We start from the raw sequence: 15,944 nt of genomic DNA, 5'->3' as shown, positions 1-15,944 counted from the left end.
TTTTTATATAAACAATGAGAGAAGGAAAAATAACACAGAAAATCAGTTTCATTTTGCGCCATCTAGTGATTCGAAAAGTAAATGACATAATTTCGATCATTTCAGATTATCAATGAAAATAGACATTTTTAGGTTAATTTTACAGAGTTATAAAATATTTCCAAGTAAAATTTCTTCATTTATCACATTATTTACGACTGTGTTATAATTTTGGCTAAATTTCAAAACAATTTAATGTAATGATGTATAAATTCCAGTCACACCGTTGAGAATGACATTTACTTGGCAATAAGAAAATGGGACGCGGTACGACTCCTCGTGCCTTAAACTAATGAGTAAGGAAAATAACGAGTCGCGGTAACGCGCGACTCAACTACCATTTAAAATTCTTGGTAAGAATTTTTGATGGGGTAAAGGTCGTCCCTGCGGTGACCTGCCTACTTTCGCAGGATGCCCGGGTTGCTGTGATCTGCCCTTTACCCTCAAATAACTAAAAAGTAGTGTTTCAATCAAGTACAGTACATCTCTACGTTACTCAACTTTGTCACAGTACATATTCTTTCGTCGGAGAATCATGAGAGGGCGCTCTATTCATTAATGCTTCATTGTTTCTGTTCTATGTTCATTCGGAAAAAAGCATAAAATTGCTGTCGAACTTATTATAAAGGAACATATATGGAGAACAGATTACACTATTTACCACGTATTACTCCTATACAGTAATGGAAATGCATTTCGGGCTATTTATTCCTCGTCAGTCATTTTTTGTACAAATATAAATTCTGGATAATTAAATACAATTAACTTAGCCTTTCTTTATATTACGTATGTGCAAAACTCGGAGAAAAAATAAAGATTATCTGAATCAATATTTACTTGTCACTCCTGAATATGGGCTTGATGGAATTAGGTTTATTTATCTCTTCGTGTCGCAATAATTATAATTTTAGGAAGAAAATTCATTTTTATTTATTTATTTATTTATTTATTTCCCACGAAGCGTCACGAAGTAACACATTTTAAACTATTTTCGCATGTAACACAATTTATTATTTCTTTTAGAGTATTCTGATTTTGAAAGTATATGAAAATATTTTAAATATAACATCTTTTAAATATACTACATTACTGTAATGGCGAATAATGGTTGTTTGTTTAATATTATTTATTATAATTATTTTTTACATTTTCCAACATATTCAGATGTTTTTACATTGGCTTTCTTTTGTGCAAATATTGGAGAAAAAATAAAATAAAATATTAAAGAACTGAACAGAAATTTGTATCAATTTAAATACTATAAAAAAAAGCAAATTAAAATAATTTTCAATTAGCTCAAAATTCTAGTCTTATATTTCTAAATGCAATTAATTAATCATTATATAATTTATCTTTCAACAAAAATTAAATTAAAATCAAACTATAATAGAAGAGTAACTTATCTCTTAAAAACCGAGCAAATATTTATTGTGAGATTGTCTCAATGCCGGGCTGCAATTTTTAATCATATTTTTAATTTATTTAATTTAAAATACGTTTTCTCTTCCTCAAATTAGTAGCGTCTTGTTCCTGTACATTATACTTTTTCTGATAACAATAGGGTCATGCCGGTCATCTATTAACTGCTTTGAGAGAAAAAGTTTTGAATTGAAATAACGTGGCATTCGATTTGTATAGAACACTCGCATATAATTAATCCGAGCCTCCTGCCCCCAAGGTTTCTATATCTGGTCTCGTCTTTCATCTATCTAACTCCGTTCTCGAGATTAAGGAAACACAGGTAGACAGTAGGACGGACGACAATGGGAATTTATAGATCTACAATTTTTTTCAAATTATAGTCCAATAACTACAAAAATTTTAAATTACATATAATGAATACGCATGATAATTATTAAAAATATATTTCTATCGAGATAATCTACATCAACAAAATTTTAATATATAATACTATATAACTAGGCCTAATACACAGATCCTTACCGGCGGCATAGCATATTATTAAAGGAAATATTTTTTAACACCGTATGATCACTTTTTCCCCTCACAACTACTGAATGGCGCCACTAAAACGAGTTTTATAGATCATGGGCCTGGCCGAACCCACAATGGGCTTGTAAAAAAAACACCCTCTTAGTGCCCACAAGGCATAAAGAGTTAAAAATAAACCTATTTTATAATACAGTATCTTTTTATAATATAAAACTATAAGATTTATTTTAAATTCTTATCCCTTTCTGTTCGTGGCTTGATTAACAGTTGATACAGCTTTACAAAATTTCTCAGCACGGTCTGAACAGAAGTTACAAGAGTAAGCAAACAAACGTTAGCCTATTTGTAAATTTCTCAAATTATCTGGAAGACTCAATTAATACTTTAGTAAAACAGTTTTCCTCACTCTTGAAACGTGTCTGTTTTAAAAAATAACTCCCAGAAAATTCAAAAATAATAATTCGACACAGTCCCTTTAATTATCGATATCTATAAAATTATCGAAATAGAAGTATCGAGTATAATTTTATTCTTTGTCGTTAATAGTATCCATACTCTAGTGGTATTAATATATCGAGAGTATCCCTAGTTATCAAATCTTCGATATCCATTAAATAAATAAAAAATATTCTGGATTATTTGGAATGACTGAGACATCTTCGGATGAATGAAAAAATATATATATTTTAAAATAATGTTTCTACACGGAATTAACTAAAAACTTCGATACAACGCCATCCTGAATAGCGCTATTGAATATTCGTGAATGGATCTTTCCCATCGAAATTAAATAGAGAACTTTTCAGTATTTGTATGTTACTGTATATTACATTTGGGGCCTTTTTATGCTCTTTTTGAGCGGGAAAGGGCCTAAAACCACAAAAAAACTGTATATTACATACTGTATGATTTTGCTTAGAAACAGCATTGTTATCAGCAAATAACGTGACTTTCAAACTGTCAAACTCAAGTTTTCGTTATTATATAAAATTCTTATTATTTGGGGATTCTTCAATTTAACGCCATTCTGATTTTTTTTTCTGAAATTGGCACTACATGGAGTACCAATTTCAGAAGCGAACAAATTGTAGCGTTAAAAGGATGTTTTTAAAAGTTCATTTCGAATTAAATTGCTATTTTCGTTTTGTTTTTAATTAACACTTCGTTTGTGGTTTTAAAAAACTGAATCCATGAATTTAAACGGAAATTTTCGAAAATTAAGGTGCCGAAGGAGACATATTACAATTTTTACTAGAAAGAATTTTTACAACTATTATAAAACCTAACGTTTAAGGGATCTGAAATCAAATCCCCAGGTATTTTAATGGTGATCTGTCCATGATATGTCCGTCCCCGTCCCTCATCACCCATCCATCCACAATATGGGACTGGCCGAATTCATTATGGGTATAGGAAAAATGGCTCTCTTTGTGCCCAAAGGGCAGAAAGAACTGTTAAAAACTAATTATGAAACCTTGAAAATGATTCGAATTTAAAGTTTATCGGGTTTATAGTTTGCACCTATGAATAAATGACCTAAAAAAACTGGTTGAAAATCTAAAATAATGTTGAACAGACAGAAAATTTCTTCCTAATTTTTATAATAATCGCTATCTTCATTTTAGTGTAGATCTAATTAAAATCAATTAAGCCATTTTCAGTTAAATTTTAGTATACGAAAAAAACCTCACCTACCGGTTTCGATAATGATCGACTGGCCTGATCGAACGGGTTTTTCTTTCTATTTACATATTAATTTTTTGCAGAAAGTATATTAATAATAAAATATATAACATTAACCTGTTTTTAAGTATAAAAACGAACGAAACCTTCCTTATTCTAAACATGTAAGTGCACGTGCTCTACAACTTTCTCATTATTTCGGGAACGTGAGGACCTTGACCTAGCGTGTAGTACCGTTTAATTGTTCTAACAGTCCGAAATTTGCTCGTTTTTTTAACTTGTTTAATCTATTACTTTAACGTACTACTTTTAAGGAAACACATTTTACCGTTATTATTGGAACAGAAAACATAAAGATGGAGAATTAATAAAGTATATGTAGTAAAGTATTAAAAGGTTTTCTGATGAGTTGTAGTAGACCTAATACTTTTAAACTTTTAAATTATCCAAAAGAAATCAAATATCTGATCATAGATATACACGTGCTATTTTAAATTAAATATTAAAGTACAGTATTAAAAAAATATATTATGCCGTAAGTGGAATAAATACAAGAAATCGGTGTTTTTTGATAGTTTGTATAGAAAAAATCTCAGGAATTATGGTTTTAAGCAGGAATTTATTTATTTTATAAGATATTTTACTCATAACATTCCATAAATTATGTATAAAATAAATATAAATTTGTATTATAAACATGCAACAAACTTATAAATTGAAGTGGATTATAATAACAGTACATTTGTAGATAAATGTGCGAAAACTGATAAAATATTCGAATATAAACTTTGCATTATTTTGGAGAACGAAGCATAATAGGGGGGTTTTTTTTTTTTTTTTTGTAACTCTTTCCGCCCAGTGGGCACTAAGAGGGCCTCTTATAGCAAGCCCATTATGGGTTCGGCCAGGCCCACAATGGGGAGGCCGGGTGGTGAGGGACGGAGACCGACCGCTCTGGGGGTCCGGGTTCGATTCGGGCAGGTCGAAAAATACCAGGAACTTTTCAGGGGAGTGGTCTGTTCCGGATATGTTGGACCTCGTCCTTCATCACCCGGCGGCTCCATTGTTGGTCTAGTCGACCCAAGATGGGCTTGCAAAAAATCCTCATGGTGCCCACGGGGCGGAAAGAATAAAAAGAAACATAATAATAATAAAAATAGAAATTGGTCACAAAATACAAAATATGAAAAGACAGAAGTTAACATAAAATGCTTTATTGTTAAACAAATCACAATAAGAATTAAAAAATATCGAATAATAAAATCAAAACAATATATCACTGTTCAATTTTTCATATTGGTTTCTAACAATATACTGTATACTGTAGATTTGAAATCCGATTTACTCTTTTTTATATTATTCGAAAATTTTTAAAATTGGAAATTATTTTTTAATAAACTTTATTTTTCATTAAAGTATTTTATTGCTTGATTTTATATTTAGGTTAAGTACTTTTTTTAAATTAAATGTTGAGTAATAATAAAAGGCAATGCGTGGATGAAGGTGTTATTTTACAAAATCGCATCTTCATCCATGCGTTTTTATTATGTAATTATAAATTACATCATAATAAAATATATCCACGAAATAATGTATTGCAGAGAGTGCTACAGACAGTATCGTGTAATTCCTAAGATTTTTGATGGTGGTATGTGAAATATGGATACAATTACACTTTCATCAATTCAGAACAATCGGGTTTTGAATCCAATCAATATAACACGTTCATCCACTCATGTCTTCAATATGTCTTTCCAATAAAAAATTTCTTAATTGTTTGTTCTTTATTCATTCCCATAAATTAAAAATTGTTTTTTATTTTTATTTTTTAATATACCTGTTTATCTGTATTTTGAATCTAAGCTGATATTAATGGCGGTCTTCTTAAAACTTTATATGACATAGATAAAAACTTGGTAAATTTTATCGTTAGATTCTGCATTTATATTCTGAAAACCGAATCATTAGGTCATCTGTTCGGGATCAAATTATTATTATTATTAACAGAGAAAGTACAATTCAATAAACCTCAGTAAATTCTGTAATCGAGAGTCAATGACATTCATGGTTCACGGATAATCACTAAATGCAATTTGTCCTGACATTTATTTAATTCACTTGTATCAGCAACCAAGAATAAAGAGAACTTATAATAATTAGTATTAGTTCTTTATGTACGGTACTGTACAATATAAGAAATTGAGAATTTTCACGTTCAAGTAAAATATTTTAAACATTTTAATATTTTATTATTTATTTAGCATCAATTATATACAGTTTGTAGATATTTTCTGTTTGCTTATTAAAACATATTATTAAAAATTATTCACTAGAAAATAAAATTAAAAAAATCAAAACTTATTATATTGTTAAATCGCGATAAGAAATATATGGGAAAAAATATCAATTAATAAAAGAATGAAAAATTCAACTGTATTAGAAAAGTTAGAAAAACATCTCGTAAATAACAATATAAAATAAATATTACAGTGTATTTCTCTTATCAGGTTTAATCTTTCACTTTTATCTGTCCTACATTCAAGAATAATCGACTCGCAGCTTTCAGTACTGTTATTTTTTCTTTCTAACCTCATTACTTTTATAATTGTTACTATTGAAGTCATTTAATTTAAATACACCTGTTTAGTGTAGATCTGATCATCATCCACATCAAATATTTTGTGGAAAGTATTTTATACGCCGAGATCTTGTTTCAGGTGAATCAATGAAGAAATTGGTTATATAACTTTTAATTTCAGTTTATAACTGAAATAAATAGATATCTAGCCTCATTCGTGCCGAGTAAATTGCTGAAAATAATTATGACTTATTTAGAGTTAGATTTTTCACATTTCGAAAAATATCTTAGGGTTTTACTCACTTTAAAATGTTTAAAAGTATAAAGATTAAACTTCTGTAACATATTAGGAATGAGGATTTTTTTATTTAAGTATAATAAATTTAATTTTTTTTACCAATTTAATTTTATTGCTAAAAGCAAGAATTTTCTCGTATTGTAAATTAATGTGTTTAAATTATCAAAAATATTTATTTAAAAAATTTTAATAAACTTTTCTATGAATTATAGATTATAATAAAATGGTTTATTTTCGTTAAAATTTTCTAATAATTTGTTCAAAATATAAATATAAAGTTGCTTAATCGTATAAGAAATTTTTTTAAATATAGACTTCAACGTATCTAAATAAACTAATTTTTACATTAATTTAAAAATCAATATATATTTTTTTAAACTGAAAATCTGCGTAATTTTATTTTATATAATCGAACTTTTTGATAAAAAAAAGTTTTTTAATGAACTGAGAACGAATTACATAAACGGTTCGATCGTTCTGGTAGCTTTAAAACCTATTATTAAATAGCTAACAAGGTAACTCTTAATCAAAAGAACAAAATTCTATAGCAATTTTTGCAATAAAAATGTTAAGAAATAGAAAAAAGTGCTATTTTTTAGAACATTAACTCTACTTATTAATTTTATATTGTTTCACGTAACTTAAATACATAAAAAGCATTGTCATGACGAAATTTATTAATCATTTTTGCTTATTTAAACAATATGGTTTCGTGTTTGCTTTATATATTTACGTGATATGGATCTTCATATCATATAACGTATCAATATTAGTACAGTAAATTTAGTTACTAATAATCTTAGTATGCATAATTTATAAAAGCATTCAGTAGCCATGTTTCTATCATCATATTCAGAGATTGATCTATTTTAGATATAAGTTCTATCAGATTTACACCCAAAAAAAATGAAATATGAATATTTTTAACTGGTGCTAGATGTCTGGTTTAATGTTATATATGACTTAAGCACTGATAAAAGAAATAAGTAAAAATTTTGTAAAATTTATGGCGTTAACCTCACATTTTAAATTTCCTCTCCATTAAACCGTGAGAATAAAATCCAAATTTTAAGATAATTTAACAAAGAAATATGAAATTTTTAGACTTGATTTTAAGAATAGAAGTTAAATTAAGGATATTTGAAATGTAATGCTTTAAAGTATTTAGAAAAACAAAGAGTGGACCTGGTTTTGCATTAAGAACCCATTCTGTATACAATATGGCATTATACACCTCCAACCTTGGAATATATTATTGTAAGGTGTGGGGAGTCCGCCCTATTATTTTATCTATTCTAAACATTAAACTCAAGGTTTATAATTATAAAACCATTGCATTCTCACTTTTTACTTCCTGCTAATATTTTGAAGTATTGTTCTCAATATTTCAAATATTTAAATCGCGTCTTTATCGTTATCTAAAAACTTTACGATCTTAAAATTCCAAAAAGTATTAAGTTATAATGAAATTTCACGAGAATTTTTAGCGCATGAAAAAGATATGATTTTAGATACAATTTTTTAAAATAAATATATATAAGTTATAACTTGTTATAATTTAAATACGATAATAAATGAATATAAATTAATTATTTGTATTTATTCTTGCTTTTAGTAATAATAAATTGGTTTAAAAATTGAAATTTATTGGACTATCGAAAATCCTCACCTGATAACTGAAGGAAACAATTGATATGTAAATTGAATTAATATATTTAAATATATTTAGAGTGGCAGACCATCGATTGATATGGCATTTAAGAAGAGAAAGTATATCAAATTTATATCTGCGAAATAATTTCTCACGATTTTTACTATTCAAGGTTTTCATTCGTACGTTTTAATGTTCAAAAAGTGGGTTAAGGTCGATATACCGGTCGATCGACTTCGTTCGATATATCACCAAAAACGGGTGGGTCTTTAATTAAACATTATTCGCTTCCAACTTACTAGGTTAAGGTCAATTCTATAAATAATCATCGAGAAGAAAATATTCAAAAAATGCAGATCCGCGGACCAATATGCTGGGAAAACAGTGCTCTACTAAGTACAGTACGTTATCGTGAAGGAAACTCAAATGTGGACCCGACTAGATTTTCGAGGTCGATCATACTTCGGGGTGGAGTATAAAAGGGCCAGATTTAACAATTCTCTACACAGTCAACAAACCTGACAGTGAACAAAATGATCGCTAAGGTAAGTTCCTTAATATTTTAATACTTTCCATTCTTTGGTATTCACTTTTCCATACTTTTCTTAAGTGTCTACTCTAGAATTCTTTATTAACATTATCATCAAATTCCAATATCCATAAAGATTCTATGTTTAAGCTTAATTTTTTTTAAATTTCTCTAATTTCTGTACTGTCCACTCTGGTTTTCGTTTCTCATTCTCCAGTTTTAATTTTGCGTTATTTCTAAGGTTCTTCCTACTCATCAATTTCTATTTTTGTTTTCCATAATTCTTTAAAAACAATGTATTGAGTATGGAAATCTTGCCAACAAGATGTAATTTTCACGTTCATTATCCAATAAGATTTTGTTTATTAATTTTATACTATTTTGTTAGTTTACTTTGAACATCTAAAGCAAAGATAAATTATACTGCTGCAACAATTTTATACATTACCATATTCTCCTATTCTAAAACCAAAGAAGTGTCAAATGTAGCTTATATTCTTCAAGAAGTAAAAACTTCATCCTTTTCATCTTTAATAATTTGGCATAAATTTATTTCTGTAGGTTGCAGTAATTCTCGCTCTTTTTGCCGTTGCCAACGCCGGCTTCGTCGGATACGGTGCAGGATATGGAGGCGCCCACTTAGGTGGACGAAGTGTCAGTTCCCGTAGACAAGACGTAAGCAAAGTTTCAGCAAGAAAATTAAAGCAGAAGCAAAGCACGAATAATAATAATAATAATAATGATAAATGAATAATTTTCAGGATTTCGGCAACTATGCTTTCAACTACCAGATCGTTAATGGAGTAGGTGCCGCCAATGGTAGATGGGAATCAGGAGATGGATATGGTAACAAACGTGGTTCCTACACTTTAGCTGATATCGATGGCCGTGCAAGACGTGTCGAATACGTTGCCGATGGTGCAGGTTTCCGTGCCATAGTAAAGACCAACGAACCAGGAACCGCTCACAGTGCACCAGCAGCTGCCATCGTTGCATCCCCATACGCAGGACCCGTTGCAGGCAGTCCAGCGTACGTTGCTCACGGAGGTTATGGCCCCGCTGTGTTTGCCGCCAAGGGCCATTATTATGGTTAATTCTCTTTAGCGGGTAAGAATAATCGAATATAAACTTGTATCTTAAACATTAATCTGCTTTCGGAATATAAACATTTTAATTTATATCTCGATTTTTTTTGCAGAAAATTGCTTCTCTAATGTCCCAGCTTTTCCGTCTCAATGCCAAAACATAAAGCTAGGATTCAAAGTGTGCTAATGGAGGGAATATACTATGCTGGCATTTCGATGTTGAATTACGTACTGTACATATCTTATCATTGGCGCTATGCTCATGTACAGCAGTCTTTCTTCGATGTGTGATTGTGTATATTATGTAATATATTTACAATGTGTATTATAACGCTTAGGATAATAAAATTAGGTTTGGTAAGATTAAAAATGTCTTGTCACACTTGCAAATACCATCAAAAATTAGCAAAAATATTATTACTAAACTATTCCAGACATATTAAATTTAAAAAATTCACTCATCTTCCACTTTAAAAAATATTAAATTTTAAATATTTTTTAAAAATTCTTAATTCTGGAGAAGACAAATTTCTATAAAACGCAGAAATGCTGCAAATTTAAATAAATGCTAAAGATTGTTTATAAAAACAACTTACAAGAAGATTAATAACAGTGTAATACAGAATCTGTTCATTTTTAATGAAACATGCTGATTTTCCCTCATTCTAATCTGTTCGATATTCAAGCATGAACTTGAACTACGAATCAAAAACTTTTATTAATTAAATATAATTTAAATAAATTTAATACTTTCAATAAATAATCTGAACGATATTTTATTATATTACAGATTTCTATCTGCAAATAATTATTTAAATTTATATATAATGCAGTGTTTTTATTGCTTTCAACTTGCTGATCTCATCAATCATATCTGTTATAGAATCAGCTAATGCCAAAGTTATATTAGTATATAAATTTATAAATCAAAATCAAAGATAAATTATCGTAGCCATTAATGAAGACTACATGATGAATGTTTAATTAGTTTTTGTAATAGAACACAGTGGCGTAGCGAAGGGGGTCAAGGGGGTCTATCATGCACCGGGCGCCACTCGCAGGGGGCGCCCAAATGGTCTCCAAGACAAACTGTATGTGTTTCTGGAGGGGGAGGGGGGCGCCAGTTATGTTCGCTACGCCACTGATAGAACAAGCTATCTTTTCGAATTAATTTAATATTTTATTTTCTAAATTAGATTATATTAATTAAATATATCTGATAAAGAAGAATATCAATATTATTTTTGTACTTTTGTAAAGAATTAAATAAATCTTAATTTTTATTGTTTCTTAATTGATATGGATAGAGATGAAGCAAAATTTTTACTTATTTATCCAAATTAAAACGAGAGACGGGCTGCATATAAGCAGCAAAAGTAAGGCGATATTGAACGTCAATCACTGTTTCTACCAATTGACTTTTGAACTCGACAATTAAAATGGAGATTGATTTACCAACCAATTAATTAAAATGGTTTAATTGGCCTCTTAATTTTGTTGTTTGTGTGTAACAGCCTTAAAAGATATTTCGTTTCTTTCCTTTCTGATTTGAACAATTATTAAATTTTCTAACAATAATTTTTATAGCTTTATTTTGTACGTTGTATTGTATTGTTTTATATTTGTGGGAAGGTATTTCTTGCCTCTGCTCTTAACCTTTTTAAAGTTATTAATAAATAATAATATAATCCGCATTTTTAAGACTACATTAATATAAAATCTATAAATTTATTCTATAATTTTCTATTGTATATTTATTTCTTTGAAGCATTTTTATTCTGATATTTAAATCTGCTCAAGTTTTATCTTCCCAAATAACTTATTTATAATTCTCATATCACAAATAAAAACGAAGTTATAGAACATAAAGAAACATTTAATTATGCTTTCACAGAATTACTAAATTCCAGCGTGAAAATAAATTGTATTACATAATAAACAAACCGTGCAATATAAAAAAATTTAAAAATAATGTAGCAATTTCCATGAATATAATTTTTACTGCATCAAATAAATGTCACAAGAGAAAGTTCAAGTGATTCCAAATACGAGGGCTATTTTTTAAATAAGGTCCGTTTGTGAATGAAAGTGAGAATAATGCTCAATCACGGCAGTATGCATGCGCTTCTACTCCGAGCAAGCTTGGCGCGTGTTTTGACGCCATTTGCAGCCATATCGTCTGTCTGTATGCTGAGCTGTAGAAATTTAAAATGTTTAAGATAATTGAGTCTCCCGCCGACTGTGAGATTCGATTCTTGAATGCAAGAAACTTGGCAGCAGCGGAAATTCACCGTCAGATTTGTGAAGTTTACGGTGATAATGCTATGAGTGACAGTAAGTTCGAAAATGGGTAAGAATGTTCAAGGATGGGCGAGTTAATGTGCATGATGAGCCACGCCCTGGCCGACCTTCTCTGTTTCTGAAGATTTGATTCGTGATGTGGATAACAAAATTCGAGAGGACCGACAATTCACGATTTCAATGTTATCAATTGAATTTCCACAGATTTCAAGATCAGTTTTGTATACCATTGTTTCGGAGAAACTGAATTATCGAAAATTGTTTTCTCGGTGAGTTCCAAGACTGCTTTCTGACGATCACAAAACAAAAAGATTAAAGTGCTTTATCGTTTTGACTCGATACGATCATTCACACTGTCCAGACCTTGCACCCAGTGATTTTCACTTGTTTCGATACTTAAAGGAATTCCTTGGTGGTCAACATTTCAACGACGAAGAAGAAGTGAAAACTGCAGTCGTGGATTGGGCTTCTTGACAGGCGGCAGATTTCTTTGAAGTCGGAATTCAAAAAATTGTTGAGCGATATGACAAATGCTTAAACAAAATGGAAATTATGTAGAAAAGTAGATAAAAGTATGTAGAATATGGAAAAAAATATATTTTAACGATATTTACAGTAATTTTCTTCTTATTAAAAAACGGACCTTATTTAAAAAATAGCCTTCGTATCTAAACTAGTGATTTCTTTTTAATATTTCATTACTAAAAATATAGAATATTCTTTACAACTTAATATTCTACGCTTCGTGGGTATTTATTATAAGATTAATAAAAATTAAGGAATAGAATTGAAAAAGTATTGATTTAAAAACCTAAACAAATAACTTTTCCTAAAGATCTTAAATTTAAAATTCACTGAAATTGAATGTGATTATAATTAAGAAAATATTAATTAATAATTCCCTTTTATGACCTCGACACGAGTCTGAAATTTTGAATATTAAAACTCAGTTTCAAAGATCAAATTGTTATCAGCACATATACGCGAGTTACTATACATATTTATCCCGAAAAGATATTTCATGTATAGCAGTATTGATGCTCTGCAGAGAAGAGTACATCGCTTGAGGAGTTAATTTGATTCGAATGGAACATAAAAATATTCATTGATTGTTTTAAAAGTAATTACTTTATAAGTAATGTTTTTATGGGCAAGATAACAATTTCATTTATCAAAAATAAAAATAAAAAACTATGGTACTAACTACAGGTATCCCTCGTATAACACGATAGTTACGTTGAGAAAAAGTTCCGTGCTATGCAAAACAAAGGACTAATACAAAACAGGGTTACATTCCATAAGTTAGCAAAAATATACTATTCGTTTCATTACTATGAGAATTATGTTTATTAAATCAATTAATACTTTATTTCCAATCAATAATTAATTAACAATCACAATTAAAAGTACTGTATTACGCGTTAAATTGGCATCCGAAGGGCTCTGGTAATCACACATCTTGCATGGATTAAATGGAATTTTACACATTCGCATTAATAATCGCTTTGTGATGAAGTTTTCTGTTATTAAATCTCTGTAAATTTATTACGGTAAGAAATTAATTGCGTACAAATCTCGCTCGTATTTCAGTATTGCTAACTCTTACTTAGGATCATCAATTAAAGATCTTCGTGCTCATCGTATATTTCATCACACTTGCAATATGGCAGCTGGTGATTTTTCGTTTTGTTTTGTTTATGGAGGGCCTTTTTAATCTTACCCATTGTCGGTTTCTGAAGATCCACAATTTGGGCTGCCGGACTGTCTTGACACATCAGGTACAGATCGCCCCGGGTTCTTCAACAGCCCGAAATCGATGTCAGAGCGGTAAACTGAAGTCTTAACAGCTCAAACATCCGGCGTCACCTTGTTATACCAGGTGTTGAAAGTATAACAAGTAGCGACACTTTCATATAAACAGTTTCTTATTGTACGCAGGACACTTGCACATAAATTGTTTTTAGTTGGTTTGCAATGTACCATATTTCTTACACAATCAGCGGTGATATTCGAAATATTTAACAAAGGGTTCGCTAGCAGAAAATTTTTCCCTAACAATCACCGACAAACAAAACGGAAGTTTTGGCTAGAAATACAATACCTTTTCTTGTGATATATCTAATAATCAGTGGCGTATTTGGAACGTAAGGGGCCCTGGGCGAAGACCAGGTAACAATAGTATATTAGTGCAGTCGACCTTTTTTTTTTTTTTTTTTTTCTTTAGGCAGAGAAATTTTTCACCCCGAATGGCACTGCTCATAATAGACAGATGTCATCATCTCTCGAAATACAATATCCTTTTTATTTCGCTGTCCATAGCCCGACATGTGTTCCACAACCATCTTGTATTATCTCGCGCGCGTGAGATTGTGGGATCTCTCTTATGACTGGATCTAGTTTCAAGAACTCTCCTGAATCGATTGGGATTAAACCTCGTTTCGGTCGAGAGAGATCGCACCAAGGCATAGTCCCCGACCTTGCTCACAATCTAGATTGAAATGCTCGGTGCGAACGGGGTATAAGGCTCTAGTTTAGTAGTGTTACAGAGTATAATATGTATATATTAATATATTTTTAAAAAAAAACAAAACCACTGAAAAATGTTACGTGTGTTTAACAAGGTTCGGGAAACTGAAAATTTTACCAACGGGTTCGGCCGAACCTGTACGAACCCGCTGAATATCACCACTGTACACAATATATTATTTCGGTGAGAAATTGACACCATTTTGTTCACGACGCGTTTCAGGATCTAAATAGCCAATTATTTCTAACGCGACCGGATTTCAACAAATCTAACCAAACTTGGGCCAAAGGTTATACAGGAAAGACGGATGGGAGGTCGACAAAGTCTCGCTTGGAACGACTCAGGGCCGGTTTTGGTAGGTATGCAGTGCGTGCATGCACGCTGGCGGCCGATAGTGCACTAAAAAAATATAATTTTTCATACTGTAAATATAATAATCACCTGGCTCCTGCCGTTCGTTATCTAACTTCTTTCGGGGGAGAACTTTTTGAATGACGTATAGTTAATCGGGACATGCCACCCCTAAGCTTTCTATATTTGGTCTTGAGTTTCATGTATCGAACTCCGTTCTCGAAATTAAGGAATTTAAAGGTCTACAATTTTTTCAAATTGCAGCCCAATTTAAATAAACAAAGAGATGCGTTGTTAATTTAAATAAATTTTTATATACACATATTCATATACTAAATAAGAAAAATTTCATTTTAATTTGCAGCTTGTATTTCATGGAGGCGCAGAAAGGCGCCTATTATCAACGAGGAGGTTTGATTTGAATAAAATTAAAATTAATTTTAATGGATTTTTTTAAACCCCTGTCAACTACATGAAACTATCGATAGTACGCTCTCATGGGTTTTGAATTTACTCGCGATCAGCATTGATAGGGACGGTCAAATATGTGTAGCACGCAGGCGGCTAACAGTCCAAAACGTCCTGGTGGCTTCGACAAGAAGAGGTCAACATCTGCCTCCCACATATTGTAGTATTTTCCATTATCAGAAATTGCTTCAACAACAGCTACCGTGAGAAACTAAATTCATTCCACATTAAATAAATGTTCTAAAAACTGAAACATTAGAAATAATTTCCTCGGGCTACAAAGTATTAATTAATCATACCATTTATCTTGGTTCCAAGGGTGATCACCTTAAGCAGGTCTTACTGTCATATAAAATTTCAAATTAAATGTCTGCAAAGACTTCAACTAAGTATGAGTTTATTAAACGTTAACTAAATATCTGGTCAAAAATATGCTTTTTCCGAAATTCGTTAAAATGTTATAAAAAATTTAGTTTATTTT

At 30.4% G+C, this 15,944-nt stretch overlaps 1 protein-coding gene and 1 non-coding gene across 4 annotated transcripts; both read left to right on the top strand.

Annotated features, from left to right (window-relative positions):
- Positions 1-318: 318 nt before the first annotated feature.
- On the top strand, positions 319-476 carry LOC136983898 (U12 minor spliceosomal RNA). The gene has a single exon (XR_010882123.1). It is a non-coding gene; the product is annotated as a U12 minor spliceosomal RNA (small nuclear RNA).
- A 7,720-nt stretch (positions 477-8,196) lies between these two features.
- On the top strand, positions 8,197-10,186 carry LOC136983872 (adult-specific rigid cuticular protein 15.7-like). 3 transcript variants are annotated; one of them, XM_067280742.1, is made up of 5 exons: positions 8,197-8,405; positions 8,505-8,747; positions 9,293-9,406; positions 9,493-9,838; positions 9,930-10,186. In XM_067280742.1, exons 2-4 carry the CDS (start codon positions 8,736-8,738, stop codon positions 9,823-9,825), a joined length of 459 nt encoding a protein of 152 aa, XP_067136843.1. In that variant the 5' UTR covers positions 8,197-8,405; positions 8,505-8,735; the 3' UTR covers positions 9,826-9,838; positions 9,930-10,186. The 3 variants fall into 3 exon arrangements, with proteins under 3 accessions (XP_067136843.1, XP_067136844.1, XP_067136845.1); XM_067280743.1 differs by having other exon boundaries at positions 8,197-8,463; positions 8,559-8,747; XM_067280744.1 differs by having other exon boundaries at positions 8,197-8,463; positions 8,539-8,747.
- The last annotated feature ends 5,758 nt before the right edge of the window (positions 10,187-15,944 follow it).

Source organism: Centruroides vittatus, unplaced genomic scaffold, assembly GCF_030686945.1.
Source record: "Centruroides vittatus isolate TY-2023 unplaced genomic scaffold, ASM3068694v2 contig_890, whole genome shotgun sequence".
Taxonomy (NCBI): domain Eukaryota; kingdom Metazoa; phylum Arthropoda; class Arachnida; order Scorpiones; family Buthidae; genus Centruroides; species Centruroides vittatus.
The sequence above is the reverse complement of the archived record's forward strand: the minus strand, read 5'-3'. Positions and strand labels throughout refer to the sequence as shown.

Bases quoted from the DNA above. Each gene is read 5' to 3' on its own strand.
- LOC136983872 (XM_067280742.1), top strand. The intron at 9,407-9,492 runs GTAAGCAAAGTT...AATAATTTTCAG, and splicing joins TCAGTTCCCGTAGACAAGAC to GATTTCGGCAACTATGCTTT.